At 36.5% G+C, this 12,022-nt stretch overlaps 1 protein-coding gene across 1 annotated transcript in view; it reads left to right on the top strand.

Annotated features, from left to right (window-relative positions):
• The window catches only part of HSD17B4 (hydroxysteroid 17-beta dehydrogenase 4), a 61,719-nt gene that overhangs the window by 17,242 nt on the left and 32,455 nt on the right, over positions 1-12,022 (top strand). The window contains exons 12-16 of the mRNA XM_054003777.1: positions 5,091-5,197; positions 5,880-6,113; positions 6,544-6,595; positions 7,873-7,944; positions 9,424-9,527. Of these exons, the coding sequence (XP_053859752.1) occupies positions 5,091-5,197; positions 5,880-6,113; positions 6,544-6,595; positions 7,873-7,944; positions 9,424-9,527 (569 nt within the window). The remainder of the gene's footprint in view (positions 1-5,090; positions 5,198-5,879; positions 6,114-6,543; positions 6,596-7,872; positions 7,945-9,423; positions 9,528-12,022) is intronic.

Genomic DNA, 12,022 nt, shown 5'->3' with positions numbered 1-12,022 from the left:
ATTTAATTGCATGTGGATGCAGACAGCATAGTGTAATAGAGAGATTGTGTTTTCTTTTCGGACCTGGAATCTTGGTTTTTGGTGAACATTTCACTACCAAAAAGCTCTGGTTAAGTTGTGGGATATATCACATCAAAAAAGTTCTTACTGTGCCTTATGTTCTTGGGTCACATCACCCCATTGGCTGGTGACTGAAATGATTTTCTCTTTTAATGCTTTGTTTACTTTTCTTGTTCCTTGCCAGCATTTAAGAGTGCAGGGCAGGAGGGAAAAATGCATCCATATATACAATGTCAGTTGAATTTCAAAGATACTTAAACACACAGTAGATGTTTAAACCGTTGGTTCAGAAATCCATTAGGATATTTTGTTAAAAACCTTAAAGATATGTTTTTAGGTGCCTTTACCAGAACCAGAATAGTACACACTTTGTCCTTTGCCTCACATCTTGGCACACTGGGGACTGTAACCTTCCAAACAGTAGTTCTAGGTCACCTTACTATCTTTGGCTTACAGGTATCCTGTTCCAAATGTATGCAAGTTTATACATGTTCTCTTTTCTGCTATGAAATGGTATTTATAACAACATGATTCCAGCTTTATCACTTCTGATCAGTTCTAGGACCTGTCACAGGTACTGTGTTACTTTCATGGGTTGCTAGCAGAAAAGTGTTGTAGATGGGAATTTCTTTTCAAGTTGCTTCAACATTATATAGGGTATTTCACATCTGCCAGTTGATGCTATCAGGAGGAAAAACTGAAGAAGATTTTGAACTTCAAGTAGAAGTGCTTACAATACAATATTGCAGGTTTCTGCAGTCAGGGAATCATAAATGTTACATTGGCATGGATCTTCCATGCCTTAGCTTCTGTTATGAACTTAGTCCAAGATACAGCTTTTTCCTTCCAGTGCCATCAAGCCACAGATACTGAATAAACACTTGTGCATTAATTGTTGTATTGTGTATTTGTGAGAATCAGCATAAGGGTTAAGGAAAATTCTTTTTAGCTGAATAGCATTTTTAGTTCTATTAGAAGTCTCTTCTGCTGTCAAATTCTCCTCTTTGTTGCTTGAAGGTATTTGACTGTGAAATAAAGGAAACTAATCAGCGTACTTGCAATAAAGATTAAAAGGTACAATACCTAACATCTGCAAGTTAAAACTCTTCCTGCAGATTTCCTTAATTTGAGTAATACGATGGTGTGAAAAGCATTTGTGTACTGAGCATTAGGTGCAGTGAAAAAAAAAAAAAAAGGAATTAGATAAAGTATTTGCTTTTAATGTAGTAGAAAACCCTGTAATATGAGATTATAATCTTATTTCTTGAGTAATAATACTGATAAGAGAAGCTTGACTTTATGACTTTGTATTCTGTACATAAAGCAGAAGGACCAAATAAAGTATGATGCAGAAGCTTCTGAATGTGTGTTGCAGGGTGCAGTAGGTCACAGTTGCACCATGCACTGCATGTTGGTGCAACTCCCAACTGTTTTCTCCTTGCCTTCATAGTGTACTACTTGCTCTTGTGTCATTGTCCAATTCTTCCTATTGTGGAAAGGGAATCAGACTGTGTTATGGTAGAGGCAGAGGACAGCCATCCCTGTCTTGCAGACTGTATGCTGTACACAGCATTCTATAGTATCTCCTGCACAAGGTAGTGTGTTGTTCTGCTATCTAGGGAAGCAGAATTTACTGTGTCTATGACGTGGGTGAGGCACTCTGTCTCAAGCTTTTCTTCAGTTGTGAAAATGTTAGTGAGTTTCAGCTAAAGGTCTATTGGCTATTAGAAATTTTTTGTACGTTTTTAATTCTCTAGAAGCTATCTATTTACAGAAAATAACTTAAGTGTTCTCATTGTTTGACTTCTGGCACATCTTAAAAGCTTATGTCTGACATAGAGCAAATTAATGTAAAACACACTGAAGGTGTGTGTATGCATACGTATGCTTATTTTGTGTGTATATGAAGAATTTCCATTAGAGGAGAAGTGTTCCAGCTTCAGTGTCAGCTTTCCTTATATGTATTTAAAAAAGGTTTAAACACTTGTGGTGTTTCCTCTGTTGTTAAGGGATATGGTTCATATGCAATGTCCCCTTATTGGAAAGAGATGCTCTTTGTTGTAACTACTTTCAACTTTTATTCTCCAGCTTAGTCTTTTCCTTTTGTCTCCTAATGATTTGCTGTATAATAGCAGGCCATTCTGAGGTGGTGAACACTTAAGATAGTCCAACAATTTTAAAAATACCCCTATACCAATAATAAGATAATTGTGTTAATTAAAAAGTTTCCTACTGGGTTTGCTTCTGCCAAAATTATACCCTTTGGTATAATTGTGTATTTCTTGGGTCTTAGAAAAAAAATTAGAAATAAAATTGGGAATTACTATCCTGTGAGCCTCAACTTTGTGCATAGGAAGGTCATGGAGAACAGGGAGGTGATTTGAGGCAGCCAGTACAGATTCACCTAGGGTGAGTCCTGTCTGACCAGCCCAATTGCCTTCTGTGACGGAGTGACTCCATCAATGAGTAAGAGAAGGCCTGTGAATACCATCTGTCTGAACTCATCTAAGGCCTTTGACACAGCCCCCAATAACATTTGTCTAAATTGCTGAGATATGGATGTGATGGATGTTCAGTGGAGGAGGTGTTGGTTGGATGGTCAATGTCTCAATGTCCACATGGCGATCAGTATCGAATGGTGTCCCTCAGGGGACTGTATTGTGGACAGTACTGTGTAATAGCTTAATCAATGACATAGATAAGGGATTGAGTACACCCTCTGCAAACTTGCTGAGGATGCACCGAGCTGAATAGTGTGGTGACACACCTGAGGGATGTCATCCAGAGGGACCTGGACAAACTTGAGGAGTGAGCCCATGGGAACTTCATGAGCTTCAGCAATGCCAAGTGCAAGGTGTTGCACCTAGGCTGGGGCAAGCCCCAGTATCAATACAGGATGAAGGCATCAGAAACATCCCTATGGAGACCAACTTGGAGATGCTGGTGGATGAAAAGTTGGACAAAAACTGGCAATGTGCACCTGCAGCCTGAAAAGTTAGCTGTATCCCAGGCTGCATTAGAAGAAACATGTCCAGTAGGTTGTGGGAGTTGATTCTTCCCCCCAGAGGTCTCCTTTCCACTTGCAGTACAACATCCAGCTCTGCAGTCTTCAACACAGGAAAGACTTAGACCAGCTCTGGAGCAAGGCTAGAGGAGGGCCACAAAAATGATAAAAATGATGGAACTCCTCTTCTAAAGGAAAGGGTGGAGAGAGTTGGGTTTGCTCAGTCTGGAGAAGAGAAGACTTCAGTGACACTTCTTCAGTCTTTCAGTACTTAACTTTTTGGCAGGGACTATTGCAATAGGATGAGAGGTAATGGCTTAAAACTAAGGCTTAATTTAGGTGAGCTATAAGGAAGAAGTTTTTTACAAAGGATGGTTAAACACTGGAATGGGTTTTTTTTAGACAGATAGTAGATGCCCCATCCTGTAAAGATTCAAGGTCAGGTATGATGGAGCTCTGAGCTACTTGATGTAGTTGAAGATGTATCTTATCATTGCAGGGGAGTTGGACTAGCTGACCTTTCCAACCCAAACTAATCTATGGTTCTATGATCTCCTTAGTGTTCAGCCAGACCCTAGCCAGCTCACCAATTTTATAGTCCACTCACGTCATACATTCTGGAAAAAAGACTCCTTGAAGAGGAGATTGAAGCATTCTGCACCATTATTAATTTACAGGTTACCTTTATACTGTTGATCTTAATTATGACAAATAATTTTGTCAAAAATGCTTGTTTTTAATCTTTGGGTCTCACCATTCAAAGTGATCTTTATATTCCTGTATGTAAGTAGTTTGTGGCTTTGCTAAGTTGAGGAAACATTCATGTTTGCTTGGAGGTCAAGCTGTATTGTCCTGTGAAGGTTTTAAAACAATGTGAAACCTTCCTTTTGTTCATGCAGAGAAAGTAGAAACAGTCTGTTATTTCTCCCAATAGCTCTGTATTGATTTTCTTTTATTCATTTAATGAATGAACAATGGGATAAAAGAGATTACCTTTTAAAAGGTTCTTACAAATTAGAAATCTTGTTTTTCACATTTTCACATTATGTAAGTGTCATATTGTGACAGAGTTTGTATCCAAAGAGGAAGCTTGTCTTTGGCAGAAGAGGTGACAACATATGTTTGTTTTTTAGATGTTCCTTTTCTTCACAAGATTCAGGCCACAAACAAATGTTACGATGATTCTGTCAGTGAGAGTGATAAGCAAGAGATAGTTTAGGGAAACAGGATTCTGCAAGAGGGCATGCAGTTTATCTTGCAGGCTGTTTAGAGTAGTGCTGTGTGATAGAGCAGCATTGTCTTAATGCAAACAGCATTGCAAATCAGTATTGGCACAGGGGTTTTGAAGTGGAGAGGAGTGACTCTGTATTAAGGTAGTTAAGAAATTATTTTGCACTTCTCTGATTTAAACACATTTTTATTTTTCTGCGTGAGATTCTCATCACCTTTTGTTTGAGTCATTCTAATGTTTAATGTTGATTTTAGCCCTATTAAGCTTCAAGGAATAAATTGTACTTGATGGCCTGCTGTGACCATAGATGAATTCAGCCATGCATCATATTACTTGCAATTTTGTCATTGTTCAGTCTCAGTCTTATTTGCTTTTCTATCTGTCTGATTCAGGAAAGAGGGTAACAGTCAGAAGATTAGACCTGTCACTTGCATTGCAAATAATTCTCATAAGAGAATCAGTAGTAATTTTCAGATATTTGCTTCTCAGACAGTTGAAACATACAGCAGTCATTATCTTCTCCTTAACACATTGAGATAACTGTCATGGTTGACTGGTGGGTGCAGAACTGATGGAACCTGTGTAGGAATCACTTTTCCTCTACTTTTGTGTGGATGCTTGTAAAATGCAGCGCCATGCTCAATTTGCAGATGTACCTTTACTGTGTTTAAAGGTGAACTGAGAAATACCAGGCTATATCTCATTTGCTGGTGGATGCACATGTTTTGTGTCTGTAACTGGAGTGTGTAATGTATGGTTATCTAAAAGTGAGTTTTTTCCAATTCCTTTCTCTAGAGTCCATAAGTGTATTGAGTGATGCTCTAAGTCAGATAGAATCTCAAGGGAATGTTTCTATGAATTCAACAAGCTCTGGATCAGTGGTCTCTTCTTCTGTTGACACAGTAAGTAAATCTGTCTACCAGATGCACTCAAAGCTGGATGAAAACCTTGAGCAGAGAGATCAGTGTTGCTGCTCAGCTTGTACTCTGGCTTACTGTCTGCAATAAGGAAGGTGGAATTTGAAATGTGAAGTGAGGAAGCAGAATGAAGAATGTCTCCAGACTCCAGTCTCTATGTTTCCTATTGATCATAGGAAGCTTATGGCTGAATAAGACTGGATAGTGCAGAATCTTAGTGCTTGTAAGGTCTGTTAAGCATCTCTAATTAGGGTGTTATTCAGAAAAGTGGCAGAGCTTGCGTGTTGTTAGGCAGTGTCATTTTACTCTGGCTCCTTCTCTATAGATAATTTTTCCTCATTTCAGTCTTATTATGGTGTTAATTATTTCAGTTGTTGTTTGTTTTACAAAAAATCCTATGCACTGCTGAGAGTGCAGCTGTATGAAGTTAGGTCGTTTGTTCTTGAGGTAGATTGCTTGAAGTAAGGTATAATGCCTTGCATTTGGGTTGCTTGTATTGCAATAGATACATTAATATTTTATGGTTTATTTATTACTCATACTTTTTGTACATGTGACTATAAAGAAAAACCTCAGGCACCAGGTTTGATAGAAGAATTACAGAAAGAATACAAGTTCAATATTAACTGGTTTTGATTTTTATTTTATGCTGACTTCTTATTTCCAGGCAAGCATTGTTGGCCGTAAATTGGGTACCAACGTGTATAAATACACTCACTTGGAGCCTGTTCTATATGCACTTGGTGTGGGAATGTCAACTAAGGATCCAGACCACCTAAAATTTCTCTTTGAAGGAAGTGAAGAATTCTGCTGTTTACCCAGCTTTGGAGTAATTCCTGCTCAGACGTCTATGTTTGATGGTGTTCCTTCTCTTTCAGGACTAAATATTGATCTTGCAAGGGTATGGAAGAGTAAAGTAGCTAATTTTGTTTGTGTGTCATATAACTGAAAGGTGATTTCAGGTAGTTTTTTTGTAATATTGTTAAGTTCCTTTTGTTCTAGAAACGAAAAACTCAGTGGTTTGTATTCTTACATCCTAAGAAATTATTCCTTTATTTCACTTGTATAATTCACTTCCTATGATGAGATGTGTGATGAATTTGATATTCAATTTTACTTTGTGTTCACCTCACTTTTTTAAAACCATAAAGGCTTAAAACTTTATTTGAAAACATTTTGGGGATGAAGTTAGAAAAACAAAAGAATAAAATTTGGGGTTTTTTAAATTTGTTTGCTCTGAACACCTTCTAAAATAGCTGTGTATTGACCTGGGGGAGGAGAAAGCAATCTATTTGTTGATTGTTGTTACAGCATTGTCTTTCTTTATGTAGATGCTACATGGTGAGCAATATCTGGAGCTTTATAAACCATTACCAACTTCAGGTCAGTCCTGTGTTCTGATGTGTTTTTCAGTATGACAACAGTTCCTGTAGCCATGTTGTAAATGGAAACAGGGAAGCTTTGTTTCAAACTGCAGTACTGCATATCCTTTTTACTAGGAGTGGGGGAAAAGAGAGGCAACCTGTTTTGTGCTTAAAGGAATTTTAAAACCGTGGTTTTGAGATCAGGTGTTGCTTTTCTACAGTATACTTAGTAAAGTGTGCATTATCTTTAATACAATAAGCAAATACACTACATACTTGTGGATTATTTGTCTAATTTAATACTAACTACCAAAACTTTAAAATATTTTAATAAGATTGTATCATAAAACTTTGGAATGTTTACCTAAGAATTCTTCAACAGTGATTGTGTCTGTGTACCTGTAAGAGGATAGGATTTAAATTATGTATGTAAAAAAACAAATGGATATCCTAATGAGGAAGCTAATAAGATTTACTTTCCTTCCTGACAGAATTGTCAAGGCATTATTACTGCAGTAACAAATTCTTTTCAGTGATGGCTGAGTTTTCCTAGATTACAATATCTGAGAGTTACTTGTTACATTAATTCAGGATATGCATGTGTCTGGATTTCCTTGCTAGTTTATAAAAATTAAGCTTTTGAGATTGTAGCAAGAAAAAAAAATTCAAGCTGCAAATAAATGGCAGAATTTTTTGTTGAAACAAAAAAATATCTGAAAATTATATTTACTACAGAGAAGTCTGATGATTAGTAATGGATTGCTAGGACTTCATAAAGGTTCTTGGTTTTGCATTCTATAGGCTGAGTTATAAACACATGTGTGTCTCTAAAGCAGTAACCTCTATGACAAATTTCAGGGACCCCTGTGCCTAGGCTCTGAGCTGAGCTCCTCTTGTGTAGGACTATGGTTGCCTCAGCCCTACTGAAATCTGTGGACAATCCTTGTGGCTGTGTTTAGCTCTGAATACATTAACTATAGCAAAATTCTATTAAAAAAAAAAACCCAAAAGTTATAAAAATACCCCAAGCAAAACAACACTCAGATCTTCAAACCAAGATTTGCAAAGATTCCCAGACACTGTTGTTATAGTCAGAACGATTGTAGTTAATATGACTTTTACAATGCTTATGATGATGTTGATAATAATAATGACAATAATAATAATAACAACAGCAACAATAATGATAGTAATAGGTAAAGAAGTTAGTAAGATAGTAGGGAAATGTAAAGAGTGATCTGTGGGCTTTGTTCCTGAAGCAAAACCTTACAATGTGTCCATGTTCTGCTCTTACAGGAGAATTAAGGTCAGTTGCGACTGTTGCTGATATTCTGGACAAAGGATCAGGAGCAGTCTTGCTAATAGATGGTAAAATGTTTTATGGCTTTTGATGGAGGTGCTGTTATATTTATTATGCTTCATTTTTAACTAGCTTTACCAATACCTGCCAGCCCTTCCACAGAGAAGACTTTTAGCTTATTAAATCTCAGTGAGATGTGGCTGTGTAATTGTTCTTGGTCAGTTAACCTACTGAAATAGAAACACTTTCTTCCTGTGTAGGTAGAACAATGCACCATGCAAACAGATCAAAGTGTAATTGGTAGTTAGCATGCTGAAATAAGAACACTTTCTTCCTGTGTAAATAGAATAATGCAGTACGCAAACAGATCAAAGATCTTAATAATAATACTTTCTCCTGCCTGAAGGTAGCCAGTTTATATTCCGCTACCCCACAGGAAGGGGTGTGTGCCTGCATGTTTGCATGTGTTTTGTGGGTGGTTTTGCAAAAGTTAATTATATTGTAATGTTCTGTAGACCCATCTTCAAAGCAGTGATCTATAAGAGCATGTCCTGCATTCCTTTTTTATGTCTGTATTATTTTATTCTAAACAAAACCCATTTGCTTCCTTTTAAACCCAAGTTAGAGGATGAGAATGTCTCCAGAAATTGACAAATTGCAGTTTTCAGAATCTTACTCTCATTAGGTGTGATTATACCAAGGTCCATTGGGAAATTAGAAAGAAGGAGTAGGTTTATAGACTGTGAATCTCTAAACACTGTTAACCTTTTATTCCTTCGGCGGTCAAATAAAATTGTAAAAGGTTTTTTACTGACCATTTCTCATAGCTGTTTTGTTTTCATGCTGGGCTAATACGAAACCTGTCTATTCCTGCAACATGCAGAAGTTCTTTTTGTAAGCAGAGTCTCTGGTTTTTAAATTTCTTCCAGAACTGGAAATTAACTTTATTAAAAAAACAGTTCTGAATTCCAGTCTGAATTGTAAAGGAGTGAAATAGATATGAACTGCAATAGGAAGCTGAATCTCAGTACTGTGTTAGAAGTCTAAATTCTTCAAAAGAAGAAACAGGTGACCTTAAAGTCTGGAACTCTTCTCATGCAAGGTGCTAGTACTACTTTTTGTATGAGTTCATAATCTGTTCAACACATTGGGTAGTCTCAGTAGCTTTTAATACATCATATTTTATGGTACAATTCTATATTTAAATAAATTAATACAGTCTGAGATGCTGAGAAAAATCTAATTTCAGTACTGTGTTGTCGAATGTTTTTAGCACTTTGAATGTTGTCACCATTTTGGAAGCTCATTTTTTTATTTTAATGCTTTCAAATAGATAAAGCTCATGATATTATTTAAAACATATCATTAATCTTCCCTACTAGGAAAGTGACTTGCAGCAGTGCAGTGTGAAAGTGTGACCACTGACAGTTGTTAAAATGAGCTTTGTCAAGTTTCCATCTGAACTTGTCTCTTGTAACAACACATGCCAGTTGTATGAAAAAGGAGATTGAAGACAATATATGACCTTCCTCTTCTTTGTCTTTCAGTGAATACCTATTGTGGAAAGGACCTCGTGTGTTATAATCAGTTCTCTTTGTTTTTTGTTGGAGCTGGAGGATTTGGTGGAAAACGGACATCAGAAAAGGCCAAGGTAAATCCACACATATCCATATTTAAAAAAAACACCAAACACAAAGAGTTCTGTTATCACTGCAAGAAGAATATTTGCTATATGAACTAGGAAGTATAAACTACCATTTAAGCAGTGTGGCTGAGCAAACTCAGATGGAACTTAAATACTTCTGTTCACTGCAGAGCCTGAGTGAAAAGGTGCTGTTCGGGTCTTGGGGAACCAGTGGTTTCTTTTTGAAAGTTAGGGAGAAAAATGAACTGATAAACAATATACAGATGAAATATTCCTACACTGAAATATTTGAAATGGTAGAATATCCTAATGGGAAGCAGTATTAGGGTTGTGCTTGCATTTTCTAGAAAAGATCTCTAGGTGTAGCTCTTTCTAAATCTATGTGTTTGTATGGAAGAGGCTTGGAAAGCATAAAGAGGAAAAGAGAAGTAGCATTATATTTTGGAGCTGAACTTTCCTGTTTTCAGAGAAAGCAAGTAGCAAACTTTGTCACATGGACACAGAGTGTGTATGTCAAAATGCTTGAGGTACCTGACACTGTCCCTTCAATGCTGTGTTTGAGAGTAGTGTCAGCTGTGACTTCATGTTGTTACTGTGAACTAGAGCCCTGAGGCACTACAGTAATAAACAGTTGAATAAGAGGATATGTTAAGCGCAGTGGTTTTGAACATTATTAATGAAATACCTAGGTTTCATGTATCTGAAATACTGTAGGTGATGTTCTTCGGGATTTTTGCATGTAAACTTAAAGGTTTTTTTACTTAAACCTGTATAAATTATACAGAAGTTTTACAATATATAAACTTCACAAATCAGGTACTGAAATGCCTACTGCTTTAAAGAGCCTGTCTGTAGTATAAAAAAATTCACAGGAAGTTGTTGCAGACAGTGTATCAAGGTCTTTGAAGGAGGCCTTAATTGTTCTGCAGTCAGATTTTATAAGCAGTGCATGTAAAAAACCCTGTTCAAGGCAAACCTATTGTGATGACATCAGTGAGTCCAGTGTAGTGCTTTGGCACTTCTTAGTTAAAGATTGCACTTCCAGCAACTGCAGTTTCTTCACTCTATTTAGTGAAGTGTGAGAATGTTATATACATTATTTTACAGTTTAACATTTGAAGAATACCTGTTTGAGGAAGCTCCTTCCCATGATTAAAAAAAAATCCCCCAAGTGTAGTCTCATTAAGACAAAAATACAGCAATTTCAACAGAGGCATTGGCATGCAAGAGGCCAGTTTTCCAATGGTGAATATTCCTGTTTTTTCCTTGAAGACCTTCCCAATTAAAAAGAGTTTCATGCCCCTCTGTGCAAAAAGAAATTCCCAGGGTGAACAGACATATGTTGTAGTGTTTCTTCTTGTCACTTAACACTTTTGTTGTATTTGAATATTGTATTGCAAGTCAAGAGGAACGGCTTTCCAAGTTGAGGTCTGTGGTGAGCAATGTTTTGTGTAAGTCATATGTCTCTTCTTGAATTGAGGGTTTCTTGACATGTGGGTAGAGGGGTTTTGTTGATTATTCACATGTAGGTTGGTTTTAATGACTCAGTAGGTCAAGCTGTATTTCTTTAAACAAGCTGGAAATAGATTGGTAAGTCATGCTTGTTTTGAGAGCGTATTTAGGTAATGTTCTTGTTATCAAGCTGATTGTGTAGGTCCACTGTGATTCTCTGAAGTGACAAGAGGAGTGTTGTTATCAAGTCTTCCACCCAAGAAGTGATCTTGCTCTGTGTTAATAAACAGGGAAGAGCCTTTGCTTTTGTTAGACATGAAACTACAAAGCACTAGGTTTCTTTTAATTTCTCTTTCCTTTGATAAAGACCTTACATAAATTAAGATAAGTGAGAATCAATTTGCTTCCTTTCATTTTAGAATTTATGCTAGTTTCTTCCTGGACTTTTTTGTTTGTTTTGAAAATACAAGGAGTAGAAAAAAAGAGGAGAAAAAAATTATGTCAGCTACTTTAATAGCTTGAATTGGTTATGATGTACTTTGTTTGTCCTGATCTAGGATGTTCTCCATCAGTCTGTAGGTAAGATTTATGTCTTTGAACTATGAAGCTGTAGATTGCACAAGGAACAGCTCTTTTGCAGTAAAGAGGGGCTTAATATGCAGCATGTAATTGCCAAAAAAAAAAAAAAAAAGTAAAAGAAAAAAGTGTAAACCAAAAAGGTGCTGGAAGCTCATAAAGGTGAAGAGTAATGAAACATAGTCCACAGGTGAGGTAGTAAATAATTTTGTTCTTCATTGTGCTTTTAAAAGTATTATTTTAAAAGTTTCATTTTTGTTTATGTGTTCCAAAGCATTTTACTATTCTGTGAGACAGCTGTTTTTTTCTGAGTGAATGATTCTTGCTTGGCTTTTTTTTGGATAATTTGGAAGAAATTATTAGGTGAATTGTTTAACTGTAGGCAGGATCTGATGCCTTAGAATCACTATCTTTGTAAGCGTAACCTTGATAAAAGACGTTTTCTGGACTAACTATCTTTTTCTATTTGTCCG

Source organism: Vidua macroura, chromosome Z (genome assembly GCF_024509145.1).
Source record: "Vidua macroura isolate BioBank_ID:100142 chromosome Z, ASM2450914v1, whole genome shotgun sequence".
Classification (NCBI taxonomy): domain Eukaryota; kingdom Metazoa; phylum Chordata; class Aves; order Passeriformes; family Viduidae; genus Vidua; species Vidua macroura.
This window is presented reverse-complemented; position numbering and strand designations above follow the sequence as displayed.